Source organism: Hypanus sabinus, chromosome 23 (genome assembly GCF_030144855.1).
Source record: "Hypanus sabinus isolate sHypSab1 chromosome 23, sHypSab1.hap1, whole genome shotgun sequence".
Classification (NCBI taxonomy): Eukaryota; Metazoa; Chordata; class Chondrichthyes; order Myliobatiformes; family Dasyatidae; genus Hypanus; species Hypanus sabinus.
This window is the reverse complement of record NC_082728.1, coordinates 5240434-5259133: the sequence shown is the minus strand read 5'-3', so window position 1 is coordinate 5259133 and position 18700 is coordinate 5240434. Positions and strand designations below refer to the sequence as shown.

Sequence of the window (18700 nt, the reverse complement as noted above, 5' to 3'; positions counted from 1 at the left end):
TTTCTTACCTGAATATGAGACCATTCCAATACACAATTGCCGTCAGTGCACTTTCATCAACCTGACGATCTCCTCACCTGCCCAATGGCCAACACTAACTCCTATTCAACACCTCAATGTGCAACTCTCATTTTGGTTTTTGGTTTCGTATTAACCATCTCTACCTCTAATCTTCTCTGCTGCAGCTGTATTTTACCAATTTAAGCTTCATCACTGTGGTTGCCAATTTCCTAAGCTCTGGAATTCTCTGAAACTTTACTTCTCCCATTCTTCTTTAAAAGGAATCCCATAAAATCAATGCCTTCAGTCATCTGTCCCAGTATTACAATGGTTTGATATCAAATATGCCTTGTTAAATAACACTGAGAGGTGTCTTGGGACATGTATTTATGTACATAATTAACAAGTTTTTGTGACATTCTAAGCAATTTTCTGGTCTGACTCAGAGTCATCAAAATCACAATCACAGGATTTCCAATAATAAATATAGTCTAATAAATCGACAGTTACATCAGAATTAAAAGATTAACAATCACATTTCATTACTAAGGCAGTTGGGCGATGCTGCTCTCTCAATACCAATTTTTTTTAAATCATAATTTAAATTTTAAAGTAAATTTATTGTCTAAGTTCAGATATGTCACCATATATGACCCTGAAATTCATTTTCTTGTTGGCATTCACAGAAATTCAAGTAAAACAATCGGATGAATAAACAACAAATCTGCAAAAGACAACACACTGTGCAAATACAAAAAAATTAGTAACAATAAACAAGCCCTAAATATCACAAATATGAAATGAAGAATCCCTTGATAGTGAGTCCACAAGTTGTGGGAACAGTTCAGTGATGGGGTGTGTAAAGTTATCACCTCTGGTCCAAGAGCCCGATGGTTGAGGGGTGGATGTGTGGTGGCGAGTATATTGACTGGCTATATCACAGCCTGGTATGGGAACACCAATGCCTTTGAATGAAAAATCCTACAAAAGGTAGCGGATTCTGCCCAGTACATCACGGGTAAAGCCCTCCCAACCACTGGACACATCAACGTGAAATGCTGTCGAAGAAAAGCAGCATCCATCAGAGATCCCTGCCACCAGGTCATGCTCCTTTCTCACTATCAGGTAGAAGGTACAAGAGTCCAGCAGTTTCAAGAACAGGTACTATCTCTCAATTATCAGGCCCTTGAACAAACAGAGATAAACACTCACTTGTCCCATCCATTGAGATGTGACACATCCAGTAACCTCAGATTAAGGACTCTTTATTTCATTATTTCATGTTCTCATTATTCATTGCTATTCATCTATATTTGCATTTGCACAGTTTGTTGTCTTCTTCACTCGTTGATCTTTCATTGATCCTGTTATAGTTAATATTCTATAGACTTGCTGAGTATGCCCACAGGAAAATGAATCTCAGGCTTGTATGTAGTGACATATATGTATTTTGATAACAAAGTTTACTTTAAACTGTTCCTGAGCCTGGTGGTGTGGGTCCTGAAGCTCCTGTACCTTATTCCTGATGGCAGCAGTGAGAAGAGGGCATGTCCTTAATGATGGGGGTCCTTAATAATGAATGCTGCCTTTTTGAACATTGCCTTTTGAAGGATCCATACAGTTCTTTTCATAGTAGCACAAGGAAAATACAGTGAAGGATACAGTGTTAAAGTTACAAAGAAAGTGCAGCAGTCAGACACTAAGACTTAAGGTGCTTTGTGAGGTTGAGAGTTCATCTTATTGTACTACAGAACTGTTCAATTATCTTGTGGGAGGGGTAAAGGAGTAATTTCACCCAAATCATTTAAATTTTAAGAGTAACCGTTCCTTCTGCTTACTGAAATCTTACCTGCCTTAAGCTTGCTCTCAAAAGCACGGCGATTCCCTCCTGTCGGTTGAACATACACTCTTTTCTTCAGAAGCTGAAGCAGCTCGTGAATAGATTTCAATCCATACGTGTTCAGCTGGATGGGGCGTTCATAAAATGACTTGTATGCCTTCGCTAGTTTACACACTGGAATGCCATCTGCGTTGTTTTTAAGCATGGTCAAAACTTCTTCGCAAACCTGTGATAACTTGTCACCTGGCACAAGATGTATAATGTTAAAGCTCAAATTGCAGGTACATTGAATCACAGGATTATATACTTACAGGCCTAGAATCAGAGTCAGGTTTAATATCACCACACATGTCATGAAATTTGTTGTCTTTGTGGCAGCAGTACAACGCAATACATAACACTAGAAAAATAACTGAATTATAGTAAATATACACGTGCATATATACACACACACACACACACACAACCCTATATATACATACACACACGAAGGCCTTGGATATATATATATATAATCTTTATATAATGTTCATGGGTTCAATGCCCATTCAGAAATTGAATGGCAGAGGGGAAGAAACTGTTCCTGAATTACTGAGTGCGTGCCTTCAGACTCCTGTACCTCCTTCCTGATGGTAACAGCAAGAAGAAGGCATCTCCAGGGTGGTGGAGGGCTTTAATGATAGACACTGCCTTTTTAAGGTAGCACTTCTTGAAGATGTCCTGGTTATCAGGGACAGTGCCCATGATGGAGCTAAGTGAAATTGTGTAAAATTTACCTCTGCTCTTTTCTGACTTATTTTAAAGCATCATTCTCAACACATATGAAATGCATCCTAAAAAAATAAAATGCACAATAAAGCAGAATCCAATAAATTGTACAGCATTCCAGCAACCACTGGTATCTCAGCCTTCACTGCAAGAGAATTTCACTTAAAGTTCGAAGTAAATTTATTCTCAGAGTACGTATGTGAGATTAATTTTCTTACAGGTATTCAATGATAAACTACACACATTGCAGCATGGTAGCGTAGTGGTTGCCACAACACTTTACAGTTCCAGCGACCCCGGTTTGACTCCCGCCGCTGCCTGTAAGGAGTTTGTACGTTCTCCCCATGATGGCGTGGGTTTCCTATGGGTGCTCTGGTTCCTCCCGCAGTCCAAAGTCGTACCGGTTGGTGGGTGAATTGGGCATTGTAAATATGACTAAATTTGGGTACTTGCTGGTGACACAGCTCAAAGGCCAGGAAGGGCCAATTCTGCGCTGTGTTGCCAGAACAAATAAATAAAATAAAGACTAATAAGCAACCAAGTGTGCAAAAGACAAACACAGCACTGCCTTCCAGTGTTCACTCAGTGGAAGATAAACTGGGTTACATTCACCTGCAGACTGCTGCAGGCTTGTTACTGCCAACAGCATCCACCGACTCAGGGACCTGGGCTATATTAGATTTTTGTGCGACAATGTTTTCTACTTGTCTTATACACGCTTGTGCTGTGTGTGACTGTTGGTACTGTGTTTTGGCCCTTGACCCCCAAGGAATGCTGTTTCATTTGGCTTATTCATGGGTATTCACGTGTGGTTAAATGACAATTAAACTTGAACTGTGCAAAATACGTGTGGACGGATGGACAGATGAATAATACTGAGAGCATGAGCTGTAGAGATATTGAATGTGAGTCTGTGGGTTGTGTTCAGTGTTGGGGTGAGTGAAGTTATCCACACTGGTTCAGGAGACTGATGGTTGAGGGGTGATAACTGTTCCTGAACCTGGTGGTGTGGGACCTGATGGTTGAGGGGTGATAACTGTTCCTGAACCTGGTGGTGTGGGACCTGATGGTTGAGGGGTGATAACTATTCCTGAACCTGGTGGTGTGGGACCTGATGGTTGAGGGGTGATAACTGTTCCTGAACCTGGTGGTGTGGGACCTGATGGTTGAGGGGTGATAACTGTTCCTGAACCTGGTGGTGTGGGACCTGATGGTTGAGGGGTGATAACTGTTTCTGAACCTGGTAGTGTGGGACCTGATGGTTGAGGGGTGATAACTGTTCCTGAACCTGGTGGTGTGGGACCTGGTGGTTGAGGGGTGATAACTGTTCCTGAACTTGGTGGTGTGGGACCTAAAGCTCCTGTGCCTCCTCCCTAATGCTAGAGGTAAGAAGAGAGCATGGCCTGGACGGTGGGGGTCCCTGATAACAGATGCAATCCTTGTAGATGTGTTCAATGGTGAAGATGGCTTCTCCTGTGATCCAGCACTTTTTCAAAGTTCAAAGTAAAATTCATTATCAGAGTACATACATGTTATCACATACAACCCTGAGATTCTTTTTCCTGCAGGCATACACAGCACATCCATAGAATAGTAACTGTAAACAGGATCAATGAAAGTGCAAGAGCATGGAAGACAACAAACTCTGCAAATGCAAATATAAATAGCAATAAGTAACTAGAGCATGGAACAAGATAGAGTCCTTAAAATGAGATCGATGAGTGCAGTTATCCTCATTTAATCAAGAACCTGAAGGTTGAGGGATAGTAACTGTTCTTGAACAGTTGGTGTGAGTCCTGAGGCTCTTGCACCTCTACCTGATGGCAGCAACGAGAACAGAGCATGGCCTGGGTGGTGAGGATAGTTGACAATGGATCCTTTTTGTAGGTTTTTCTGTTCTTGTGTTCTGGTATATCCATACTAGGCTGTGATGTGACCTGTCAGGATATTCTTCACTGTGCATCTGTAGAAGTTTGTCAAAAGTTTAGATTACATGCCAAATCTGTGCAAACTTCTAAGAAAGGATCTGTCACGTTTTCCTTGAAATGGAGCTTAAGTGCTGGTTGCAGGACAGATATGATAACACCCGTGAATTTAAAGTTATCAACGCTCTCCATCTCCGATCCCTCAATGAGCAATAGCTCATAGACTTCTAGTTTCTTCCTCCTGTAGTGTATAATCAGCTTGGCGACACCCTGTTTGAAACTATGTGTAGAATTTTGATTTCATTGTCTTAAGGTGCACATCCTTACCATGGACGGAGTGAAACCAAATTTCAGGAGACTGGTTCCTGAAAATGTCACGATTAAACAAGAGAGTTTGGGTTGGTTATATTCACTGGAGAATAAAGAATTTGAAAAAGACTGAACACTACATGGGAATGTTTCTAGTCACTTAGGATAAGGGCACAGGCCTCTAGGATGGGAACAAGATTAAATACCTCACTAATGTTCCTGTCTGAGAAGCACTGAGTCAAGAAATGAATCAGGTATGGAAGAAACTTGGTTCCTAACCATGCTCTCGTGAGTCTATTGAAAACATGTTGATCAACATCAATTTTATTTTGAAAACAGGACAAAGGCAGTGAAAGTCAGTTGACAGAAGACAGTGGAGGCCAAGTCATAAATATATTCAAAAGAGGGATAGATATATTTCTGAATATTGGATACAAGGAAAACACTACAACACACACAAAATGCTGGAGGAACTCAGAAGGTCAGGCAATGTCTAAGCAAAGGAATGAAGAGTCGAAGTTTTGGGCCAAGATCCTTCATTGGGACTCATGATCATGGATACAACTAGATTATACTAGTATGTACGCAAGCTCAGGTTGAATTATCTCTAGGTCCATAATCCATGCTTCACCTGATTCATTCTTCATGTCGAAGACTCTGGGAGATTAAATTATGTGAACTATATACAGTATTAACTATGGCACAATGCCAGCCAGTGGCAATTAATCAAATCAGTGGCTAAAGATTTTGCCAATAAGTGGTAACTCTTAGCTCCAATGGGAATAGTCAAATATTCCTGTTGAGGACTACTACAGCTGAACTCCACAGTCAAAGCCATGGGTACTTCAGTAAGCAGCATTGTTCTTAAGAGTTTTTTTAAAAATCTATCAATCTTCAAAATTGGTGGACTCTGGACTACAGACTGACCTTGAATGCAGTTCCCCTTTAAGAAAAAGGAAGCGTGGAAGGCATCCTGGTCAATGGGTATGATTGAAATGCAGATGCCTTAGGACCCCCCCCCCCCCCACTCGCCTCCTGGCAAACACACAGTCTCTGGAAAATAAAGCTGAAGACCTCAAAGCAGCATTGCTGTACCAGAGGGACATTAGAGACTGCTTTGTACTTTGCTTCATGAAAACATGGCTCACCCCCGCCATTTTGAATCCAGCACTGCAACCTGAAGGCTTCACCATTCACCATAAAGACAGATCGATTGAGTTGTTTAAAAGGTGGGGAGGTGGAGTATGCTTCAAGAATAACTCATCATACTGGACAGGACTGGCCATTCTGTCTCAGGTCAGCTCACCCTACCTGGAACATCTAGTGGTCAAATGTCATCCATTTTATCTGCTGAAGGAGTTTTCTACCACCTACTGCGGATACAATCTCACTGGCTCATCACTCAGCCTTGGGTCACCTGGACAATAGAAATGCCTACGTCAGGCTGCTGATTATTGATTACAGCTCAGTGTACAACACAGTCATACCCTCAGTTCTAATCAAGAAGCTCCAAAACCTGGGCCTCTGTACCTCCCTCTGTAACTGGAACCTTGACTTCCTTATTGGGAGTCCACAGTCTGTATAGATCGGAAAGAATATCTCCTCCTCACTACTGCACCTAAAAGACGTGTGCTTAGCCCACTGCTCTACTCTATCTACATCTATGACTTTGTAGCTAGGCACAGCTCAAACACCATCCATAAATTTACCAATGAAACAACAATTGTTGGCAGAATTTCAGATGGTGAGAAGGAGATGTACAAAAGTGAGATAGATCTGCTGGTTGAGTCACAGCAACGACTCTATACTCAACATCGTTAAGACCAAAGAACTGATTGTGAACTTCAGAAAGGATAAGATGAGGGAACACACACCAGTTTTCATAGAGGGATCAGAAGTGGAGACAGTGAGCAATTTCAAGTTCCTAGGTGTCAACATCTCTGAAGATTTATCATGCAAATTGATGCAATTACAAAGAGGGCACATCTCAGGATCGGAACAAGCTGCAGAAAGTTGCAAACTCAGTTGGCTCCATCATGGGCATGAGCCTCCCAAGCGTTGAGGGCATTTTCAAAGGTGATGCCTCAGAAAGGCAGCATCCATCATTAAGGACCCCCATCACCCAGGATATACTCTCTCTTATTGCCACCATCAGTAAGGAGGTACAGGAGCCTGAAGACAAACACTCAATGTTTCAGGAACAGCTTCTTCCCCTCTACTATGATTTTTAAATCAACAATGAAAAAACGAGCACTACCTCACTATTTTTTTGCTTTTTGCAAATACTTAATTTTCTTATATAGTATATATTTCGTTATAATTTATTGCAGTGTATTCTGCCGCAAAACAAATTTCACAACATATGCCAGTGATATTAAACCTGACTCTGATGAATCCAGAGTAAACGAATACATTTCAGTTGAATATTTAAAATGACTGATGATCAAAGATGCTTGAACTTCATCTATTGCCACTGCTAGCATCTGTTGGGAGTATAACCACATGAGGATCATCACCTTGTTGCGATGGAGAGGCTAGCGAGTTCCTGTGATCCCAAGAGTGATGCCATCTAGAGTTTAGTTCCTGGCAGGGTAACCCATGGCAGTAAGATCAAGAGGGAGATTCCAGACAAAGAGCGATCCAACCAAGGACTCGCGGTGGAGATGACAGAAGGTGACACATCACAATGGCAGTGAAGGTGAGTAAGGCTGCATCTCTGATCCATCAAACACTGTGCAGTGGCTGCTGATTCATCAGTCTCCCCACAGTAAACAATGTCTCGCACAGGCATTCTCCATTAAGAGAATAAACTACTGGGAGAAAACCATACTCGACTGGAGTGATCGCACAAGACAAGAATTCCACGAGGATCTATTGTCAACGTGCCTGTCAGTGCTTGACAATGAACACTGGATAAAAAGTCCTTAAAGTGAGATCATCGGTTGTGGGAGCACCATGAGTGTAGGTATCCCCTTTTGTTCAAGAGCTTGATGGTTGAGGGGCAGTAACTATTCTTGAATCTACTGGTGTGAGTCCTGAGGCTCTATATTTTTTACCTTATAGCAGCAGAGAGAAACAGCATGGCCTGGGTGGTGAGGGTCTTTGATGATTGATGCTGTTTTTCTATGGCAACACAATGTAGATGTGCTCAATGGTTGGGAGGGCAAAAGTTGACAGGTTCTTGGTTAGTCAGGGCATAGAAGAAGAAGGGGAGAAAGCAGACTGAGGTTGCAGCAAGGAAAATGGATCAGATCAATAGCAGAACACACATGATGGGCCAAATGGCCTAATTCTGCTGCTGTATTACCTACCTATTTGTGACGCACCAACTGACCTGTCCCTCTTAATCAACAGAGCTATCAAGAGGTATTGTAGAAGGTGAAATAATTGTTAATGTTGAAACAAAGTATTTTGAAAATGTTATTATTCCTGAAGATGGGACTATACACCTCTATCAAGTCACCTCTGATCCTCCTTCACTCCAGAGAGAAAAGCCCTTGCTCACTCAACCTACCCTCATAAGGCATGCTCTCCATCCAGACCCTGTAAATCTCCTCTGCACCCTCTGTAGTAGGGATCTTCCACCTCCCTACTGTAATGAAGCAACCAGAACTGAACACAATACTCCACGTGGTCTAACCACAGTTTTATAGAACAGCAACATTACCTCGTGGCTCTTGAACTCCTTACTTCAAATACATGTGATTTCTAGGAATTTTTAACTTTCGTTTTGTACCTGCTGTAGCTAAAATGGCTGAAACCCAGAACTCTTCAGTCTGGGAAAAAGTAGATGATAACTAATGGGTTCAGGAATGGCAGAAAGAAATGACTGACCTGGGGATTGCTGTGTAAGCAAACACACTGGAGATGGATGTGAGTAGCACCCACTGTATCCAGCAGGGGAAATGAGACATCAAGTCTGTTAGCATGTGGAGCAACTCGTGCCAGTCCCCACCAATGACTCTAGTCACACACAGGCCTGAGATTTAGAATCTCAATGCCAAGCAAACGCACAAGGTAATATTACTTTCTGTGCTGTGTGTGAGTTATATGTACTGTGTCATGCACCTTGCTCCAGAAGAATGTTGTTCCATTTGGCAGTGTACATGTAAGTCAATAAACTTGAACTTCATTCCAAACTTCACAAGCAACCATCCCAAACTCCAGGCCATTCATGACTGGGGAAGTAAAGATTCAAGCCAAGTTCCTGGAATCCAGGTACCCAGAACAAAGAGTGGATAATAGACAATAGGTGCAGAAGTAGGCCATTCAGCCCTTCTAGCCAGCACCACCATTCACTGTGATCAAGGTTGATCATACACAATCAGTACCCCGTTCCTGCCCTCTCCCCATATCCCTTGACCCCGCTATCTATAAGAGCTCTATCTAACTCTCTCTTGAATGCATCCAGAGACTTGGCCTCCACTGCCTGCTGGGGCAGAACATTCCACATATCCATCACTCTCTGGGTGAAAAAGTTTTTCTGCATCTCTGTTCTAAATGGCCTACCCCTTATTCTTAAATTGTGGCCTCTAGTTCTGGACTCACCCATCAGCGGGACCATGCTTCCTGCCTCCAGCATGTCCAATCCTTTAATAATCTTATATGTCTCAATCAGATACCCTCTCATCCTTCTAAATTCCAGTGTATACAAGCCCAGTCACTCCAATCTTTCAACATATGACAGTCCTGCCATTCCGGGAATTAACCTTGTGAACCTACGCTGCACTCCCTCAATAGCAAGAATGTCCTTCCTCAAATTTGGAGACCAAAACTGCACACAATACTCCAGGTGGGGTCTCACCAGGGCCCTGTACAGTTGCAGAAGGACCTCTTTACTCCTATACTCAATTCCTCTTGTTATAAAGGCCAGCATGCCATTAGCTTTCTTCACTGTCTGCTGTACCTGCATGCTTGCTTTCATTGACTGATGTACAAGAACACCTAGATCTCGTTGTACTTCCCCTTTTCCTAACTTGACTCCATTTAGATAGTAATCTGCCTTCCTGTTCTTGCCACCAAAGTGGATAACCTCACATTTATCCACATTAAACTGCATCTGCCATACATTTGCCCACTCACCCAACCTGTCCAAGTCACCCTGCATTCTCATAACATCCTCCTGACATTTCACACTGCCACCCAGCTTTGTGTCATCAGCAGATTTGCTAATGTTACTTTTAATCCCTTCATCTAAATCATTAATGTAAATTGTAAACAGCTGCAATCCCAGCACCGAACCTTGCGGTACCCCACTGGTCACAGCCTGCCATTCCGAAAGGGACCCGTTAATCGCTACTCTTAGTTTCCTGTCAGCCAGCCAATTTTCAATCCATGTCAGTACTCTGCCCCCAATACCATGTGCCCTAATTTTGCCCGCTAATCTCCAATGTGGGACTTTATCAAAAGCTTTCTGGAAGTCCAGGTACACTACATCCACTGGCTCTCCCTTGTCCATTTTCATAGTTACATCCTCAAAAAACTCCAGAAGATTAGCCAAGCATGATTTTCCCTTCATAAATCCATGCTGACTCGGACTGATCCTTCTACTGCTATCCAAATGTGTCGTAATGTTCTTTAAAAAAAAATTGGTTTATTACTGCCACATGCCTGGACTTTGTTTCGCATGTCGATCATAAAGATTTCATCCCATCAGTACAGTGAGGTGGGTCAAGATAAAAGCAATAACGAACTTCCAGATACAGTTACAGTTACAGAGAAAGTTATGGGGTTAGTAACCCCATCCAGTAAAAATCCAGCATTCATGAAACTCCAAAAGTCTCACTCCTGGGAAAGGTAGGATGCACAAACGCGGCGGCGGGACTACACCTGGAATCAACATGAAAGACTGGCTGAGCACAGAGAACAAAGAACGGTGAGTGACTTGAGGGGGATTTCCAAGTGGTGGTGTTCTCAGGTATCTGCTGTTGTCCTTCTAGATGGTCATGGGTCGGGAAGGTGATGCCTTAGGAACTTCGATGAGTTGTTGCAGTTCATCTTGTAGATAGTACACACTGCTGCAACTGTTCAATGGTGGAGAGATTGGATGCTTGTGGAAGGGGTACCAATCAAATGGGCTGCCTTGTACTGGATGGTGTCAAGCTTCTTGAGTTTTGATGGAGCTGCACTCATCCAGGTGAATGGCGAGTATTCCATTACACTCCTGGCCTGAGCCTTGCAGATGGTGGACAGGTTTTGCAAAGTCAGGAGGTGAGTTACACACCACAGTATTCCTAGCCCATGACTTTCTCTGGTAGCCACGGTGTTTATATTGCTAGACCAGTTTAGTTTCCTGACAATGGTAACCCTGAGGATGTTGACAGTAGGGGATTCAGTGATGCCACTTTCTTAAATACTGCCTCAAGAATGTTCTTAAAAAATATTTCCTCCTTGCCACAAAACAGCTTTGGGAATATTTTTCCAGTGCTTTGAGATGTCACTTGCAAGCTGTCCAGGTCTATTGGGCCAGAACAATATTGCTCAGTGAGCTTGAAGCCTGGTTCAAACACATTTTTGCCAAGTTTTTTTTCGTTCCCCACCACTCCCCCCATAATACACCAAAGGCTTTGCTGGCAAACAAGAGAAAGTAAATTTTGTCATTGATGCTTTGCAGAGATGTGGCACAAGGGATACAGAATGTCATCTCCTTGTTCCCATGGGATTTCCCCATAAAATTCCAATGGTTCAGAGATTGCTGTATCAGGCTGAGAGGGGATGGGGGAATGGTGGAGAACCATCTTTAGGATATTTTGCTTCTGCTATTTATTATCTTTCAATTCTGTGAAGTTCAACAGTGACGTGGAGATTCATCTCCAAGGGAGTATAACTACACATTTAGTTTGTGCACTATAATTCTATGACCGGAGGATGGGCTGACTTTGATTTGGGAGCTTAAACAATTAAGGTTGAATAATTTCTTCACTTGAAGCACCTTGGTAACACTAGACCAAAGAAATGATTGTGGACTTCAGGAAGGGTAAGACAAGGGAACACACACCAATCCTAATTGAGGAATCAGAAGTGGAGAGAGTGAGCAATTTCAAGCTCTTGGGTGTCACCATCTCTGATGATCTAACCTGGACCCAACATACTGATGCAACTGCACAAAGCAGGCATGACAGCAGCTATACTTCATTAGGAGTTATCCATTTATTTATTTATTTATTTATTTATTAAATTTCAGAAATTACAAAGAATAAATGTAATAGTAAAATAGTAAGAAAGATAATATTAACCCTCCCCGCCTTAACCCTTATCTAAAGAGAAAAAAAAAGAAAGAGAAAGATTGCCTGGATATCAGAGGATCCCCACATGTTCCATGGAGTTCAAAATAATTTTGATATTTATTTTTTACTTTCCCCAGTTACTATAATTTTATCTTCAAAGGACCTATGTATTTAATCCTATCTTTTGTAAGTATGGGAGCCAAATTTTCAAAAATATATCATTTTCATTTCTTAAATTATACGTAATTTTTTTCAAATGGAATACAACTATGTATTTCATTATTCCAACGATCCATAGTTAAATATAAATCAGATTTCCAACTAACTGTGATAACTTTTTTGGCTACTGCCAATGCAATTTTTATAAATTTTTTCTGATACTTGTTCAATTTAAGTTTCGGTATTGTCCCTTCAATGTCTCCTAATAAAAATAATAGTGGACTATGTGGGAATTGTACTCCAGTAATTTGTTCCAATAAAAGTCTTAAATTTATCCAAAATGGTTGAATTTTAAAACAAGACCAAATAGAATGTAAAAAGGTACCAATTTCTTGATTACATCGAAAACATTGGTCAGACATATTTGAATTTAATCTATTTATTTTCTGTGGTGTTATATATAATTGATGTAAAAAATTATATTGTATTAATCTAAGTTGAACATTTATTGTATTTCTCATACTATCAAAACATAATCTTGACCAGTTTTTCCCATCAATTTTAACATTCAAATCAGATTCCCATTTTTGTCTTGATTTATGAATTCCTAATTTAATTATTTGCTTTTGAATCAAATTATACATACAAGATGTAAATTTTTTAATTCTTCCTTTCTGAATCAATATTTCTATTTCACTAGGCTTTGGCATCAACATTGTTTGTCCCAGCTTTTCTCGTAAATAGGCTCTTAATTGAAAATAACAGAAAAGAGTGTTATTTGATATTTTATATTTATTTTTTAATTGATCAAACGACATCAATATACCTCCTTCAAAACAATTACCTATATATTTAATCCCCTTTTGGAAACAATTATGTAAAAGTTTATTGTCCATTGTAAAAGGAATAAGCCTATTTTGAATTAAAGTTCTTTTTGCTAATAAAGATTTCTTTATCTCATCATCTATATTTACCTTATTCCATAAATCAATCAAGCGTCTTAATATAGGAGATTCTTTTTTTTCCCATATCCATTTGGATTCCCTTTTATATATAAAATCTTCTGGTATATTTTCTATCTTATCCAATTCCATTTTAATCCATGCCGATTTTTCTTCATCAAAAAAAGACGCAATAAAACTAAGTTGATTTGCTTTATAATAATCCTTAAAATTTGGAAGTTGTAACCCTCCTAGATCAAATTTACATGTCAATTTTTCCAGTGATATTCTTGACATCTTACCCTTCCAAAGAAATTTCCTTACATATTTATTCAGTTCTTGAAAAAACTTCTGAGGTAATTGTATTGGTAAATCTTGAAATAAAATATTGCAATCTAGGAAATATATTCATATCTACAGCATTAACTCTACCTATTAATGTTATTGGTAACATCATCCATTTATCAAGATCCTCTTTTTTTTAATAATGGCAAATAATTTTGTTTATATAAATTTTTTACATCATTATCAACTCTAATACCTAAATATTTTATCCCATTCATTGACCATCTAAATTGAGTTGCTCATCGACATTGATTGTAATTTCCTTTGGTGAGGGGTAAAATTTCACTTTTATCCCAATTTACTTTATAGCCTGATACTTTCCCATATTCTTCCAATCTAAAAGATAATCTTTGCAACGATTGCAATGGGTTTGTTAAATAAATCAAAACATCATCAGCAAATAAATTAATCTTATATTCTTCTTGATTAACTCTAAAGCCCCCAATATCTGAATCTGTTCTAATTAATTCAGCTAATGGTTCTATTGCCAATACAAATAAAGCAGGTGATAATGGGCAGCCTTGTCTAGTTGACCTCGTTAAGCAAAATGGTGTTGAAATCTGACCATTTGTAACTACTTTAGCTTGAGGATTAGTATTTAAAGTTTTAATCCATTGTATAAAAGATTTTCCTAACTCATATTTTTCCAATACCTTAAATAAAAAAATCCCATTCCAATCTATCAAATGCTTTTTCTGCATCTAAAGCAACTGCCACACTCATTTCCTCTCTTTTTTGTGCCAGATGAATAATACTAAGTAACCGAGTTATATTATCCATTGATTGTCTATTTTTAATAAAACCTGTTTGATCCATATGTATTAATTTTGGTAAATATTTAGATATTCTATTAGATGAAATTTTTGCTAGTATTTTATAATCTGTATTCAACAAAGAAATAGGCCTGTATGATGTTGGTTTTAAAGGGTCTCTATCTTTTTTTGGCAATACAGTTACGATCGCTGTTAAAAAAGATTGCGGAAGTTTATGCATTCTTTCCACTTGGTATATTAATTCCATAAAAGGAGGAATTAATAAATCTTTAAATTTTTTATAAAACTCAGGAGGAAAACCATCTTCTCCTGAGGATTTATTACTCTGAAGTGATCCTAAAGCTTCTTCAACCTCTTTTAATGTAAAGGGCATATCTAATCCTTTCTGTTCTTCCAAATTTAATTTTGGAAGGGTTATTTGTGATAAAAATTTATCTATCTCAGCAGTCTTATTTTGTGATTCTGATTGATATAGTTCAGTATAAAAATTTTTGAAAGTTTCATTAATTTCTAAAGGCTTATAAATAACCTTATTTACACTTTTTCTAATTGCATTTATTGTTTTAGAAACCTGTTCTGTTTTCAGCTGCCAAGCAAGAATTTTATGCGATCTTTCACCTAATTCATAATATTTCTGTTTAGTTCTCATAATTACTTTTTCTGTACTATATGTCTGGGGTGTATTATATTGTAGTTTTTTATTAACAAGTTGTCTTCGTTTTTCTTCTGTCATATATCTTTGAGATTCTTTTTCTAAATTTATATCTTTTTCCAACTGATCTATTTCTGCTGCATATTCCTTTAATTTTAGATGTATAACTTATAATCTGACCCCTTAAATATGCTTTCATCGCTTCCCATAATACAATTTTATTCTCAACTGAATGTAGATTTGTATCCAAAAAAATTTGAATTTGTTTTTTCATAAAATCACAAAAATCTTGATGTTTTAATAGTTGAATTAAATCTCCATCTATAAATCAATTCCTCCTTATCCATCGTTATCATTGTCATTATCAAGGGGGAATGATCTGACAATATTCTTGCTTTATATTCCACACTTTTCACTCTATCTTGAATATTTTTTGATAATAAAAAAATCAATCCTTGAGTAAGTTTTATGTCTGTTTGAATAAAATGAGTAATCTCTTTCTCTTGGATTAATTTTTCTCCATATATCAATCAGATTTAAATCTTTCATTAATGATAAAGTTAGTTTTGTTACTTTTGATTTTATAGCACGTTTAGTTGATCTATCCAGAACTGGATCTAAACAAAAATTAAAATCTCCACCTATTAATATTTTATCATGTGCATCAGCCAAGTTCAAAAAAACTTCTTGTATAAATTTTGCATCATTTTCATTTGGTGCATAAATGTTCATAAAAGTCCATAATTCTGAAAAATTTTGACAATGTATAATCACACATCTCCCCCCAGAATCAATTATTACATTTTATATTTTAATTGGTAAAGATTTATTAACCAGAATTGCAACTCCTCTCGATTTTGAATTAAATGAAGCTGCAATGACATTTCCAACCCAGTCTCTCTTTAATTTCTTATGTTCTGTTTCTGTTAAATATGTTTCTTGTAAAAAAAACTATATCTCCTTTCATTTTCTTAATATATGTTAAAACTCTTTTTCTTTTCACAGGTCCATTAATTCCATTAAAACTTAAAAAATTAAGTAAATTAATCATTCATAGCACCTTGGGAATTCTTTAAAATTCTCCATGTTGCTATGAGTCTCTCCCCAAACATTCAGGCAAAAAAGAAGAAAAATAGAAAAAAGATAACTAATATATAAGAAAAAAAACACAAAATACCCCCCCACTAATGCGAATAAAAAGAACACAACATTACCCCCCCCCCCATTTTATGGGTCATGGTAATCGCCATGATTGTACACGTGAAACTTGCAGCTATCGATCAGGAGCTGCTCCAGCTCCCCCGCAAAAAAAAAAGAAAAATATATTAATAAAGAAAAGGAAAAAAATAATTAATGTCTCTACTCTCAATTAATACCCCTCGACCGTTTTTTTTTCTTATAAATGTCCATCAGGTCCAACCTTGTTTCAGTCTTCATCATTAGTGCATTTCATTTCTATAATTCTTTAGTCCTCTTCATGGACATCAGGTAACTCTTGTACAAATTCCTCCGCTTTCCGGTAGTCAACGAAGAATCCTCTTTCTCCATTATCCAGGAAAATTATCAATTTTGCTGGGTGGCTCAATAAAAATTTATAGCCCTTTTCCCATAAAGATTTTTTCACTGGATTAAATTCCTTCTGCCTCTTCAACAGATCGTAGCTTATGTCTGGATAAAAAAAAACTCTTTTCCCTTCTACTATCAATGCCCCATTTCTCTTTTTAGCACCTTGAGTAGCTGCCTTCAAGATCATTTCTTTATCTTGGTACCTTAAACATTTTATCAAAATTGATCTGAGATTTTGATCTTGTTGAGGTCGTGGTCTTAAAGCTCTGTGTGCTCTTTCAATTTCAATTACTTGACTTCCTTCTTTCATTTCCAAAATTTCCAGAATCCATTCTTGAAAGAATTTTATTGGATTTTCTCCCTCTGTACCTTCCATAAGACCAACAATTTTAATATTATTTCGTCTACTAGAGTTCTCAAGCGCATCCATTTTTTCCATCATCCGTTTTCTTTCTGTTGTCCAGGCAAGCTTATCGTATTCTATTTTATCTATTCTTTACGTGATTTCTTCTATTTTTCTTCCATCTCTTTAACTTTATTATCCATCTTCTTTTGTTCTTCCACCACATTATCAAGTGTATTCTGTATGCTTCTTATATCTGTTCTTATAGCTTTAAATTCATTCGCCATATCTGTTCTTATAACTTTTAATTCATTCATTATATATATATCAGGATATCTTTTATGTCTCCTTTAATCTCTTCCTTCTTTTCTTCTTCTTTTTCTTCTGGATTTCCCAAAGAGTCTGTTTCAACTTCCGACTCACTTTCAATTTCACTTCCAACCGTAGTTGAAGCTTGTAGTTTTGTTAACATCTGTTCATGCATACTTTCACGCATGCATTGTTCTTGCCGTTTCTTCTTAGAGACCGCCGACATTGCTGCAACTTCCTTTCCCGCATCATCAGAAATGCCATGCACTTCGTCGGGAGAAGATCCAACTTGAGTCCGAGGCTTCGCCAAGACGGTTAGGCCTTTTTCCCCGCCGATTTGCGCAGTCTTCGAAGTAGTAACTTTCTTCTGTTTCAATTCAGGAGCCATATCAAAAGATAATCCTGAGTTGCTTATAAATAGTTTCTAATAGATATTTGTTAACTCTTCTTCATTTAAACCCTATTTCATTACTTTTTGCAAGGGAGCTGGAATCCCAACGTCTCAACCCTACGTCATCATGTGACGTCCCCCCTTTCATTAGGAGTTTGAGGAGATTTGGTATGTCACCAAAAACACTCAAAAGTTTCTACAGATATACCATGGAGTGCATTCTAGGTGGCTGCCTCTCCGTTTGGTAGGGGTGGTGGGGGCTACTGCACAGGATCAAAGTAAGCTGCAGCTGCGTCCACTGTCGAAGATCCCAATCACCCAGGTCATGCCTTGTTCTCATTGCTACAATGAAGGAGATACCGCAGCCTGAAAGCACACACTTAATTATTTAGGAACAGCTTCTTCCCCACTGCCTTCTGATTTCTGAATGAATGTTGAAACCATGAACACAAATTCACTGGCACACGAGTGAATCTGCAGATGCTGGAAATAAATAAAAACACAAAATGCTGGCAGAACTCAGCAGGCCAGACAGCATCTATGGGAGGAGATACCACGTCGTCACTACCTCCTCCCATAGATGCTGTCTGGCCTGCTGAGTTCTGCCAGCATTTTGTGTTTTTAACACAAATTCACTACTTTTTTTATTTTTGCACTCCTTACTTAACTATTTTATTGCACTGCTGCCCCAAAGAAAAACAAATTTGATGGCATATGCTAAGAAGTGTGGTGGAGCAAGGATGTGGCTTTGCTTGATCACAGTCTACATTCGGATTGGCTCTGCAGTGGACCCAATGGTTGGAAGCATGACTTCCATATCACAATTCAGTAAACGTATAATGCTAACAAGCTGCTAACAACACCTAAATTTTGGAAGCAATCTCCACAATATCCTTGGATTTACGAGGTGATGGAGACCATGTGGACGGTGGGGCAGAGACACGTCTCTACCAAGAGGTGCAATGTGCTCCTTCCCTCCGCTAGCCTGCAGGTCACCCTTGGACACGGTGTAGCAGCTGATTAGCCCGATCAGGGTCACATGAAGCCACAGGACCAGGTGGTGGATGGTCGTATGAGCAGCTGGCGCATATCACAAGTCCTGGTTATGCGACCTCTGATGCCAGGCAGACCATCTCTGAAAAGTATTGATATT

The 18700-nt window shown here is 38.8% G+C and overlaps 1 protein-coding gene across 1 annotated transcript in view; it reads right to left on the bottom strand.

The window, feature by feature from the left end:
• The window catches only part of wu:fj29h11 (uncharacterized), a 157395-nt gene that overhangs the window by 118244 nt on the left and 20451 nt on the right, over positions 1-18700 (bottom strand). The window contains exon 8 of the mRNA XM_059949087.1: positions 1850-2083. Coding sequence (XP_059805070.1) covers positions 1850-2083 — 234 coding nt within the window. The remainder of the gene's footprint in view (positions 1-1849; positions 2084-18700) is intronic.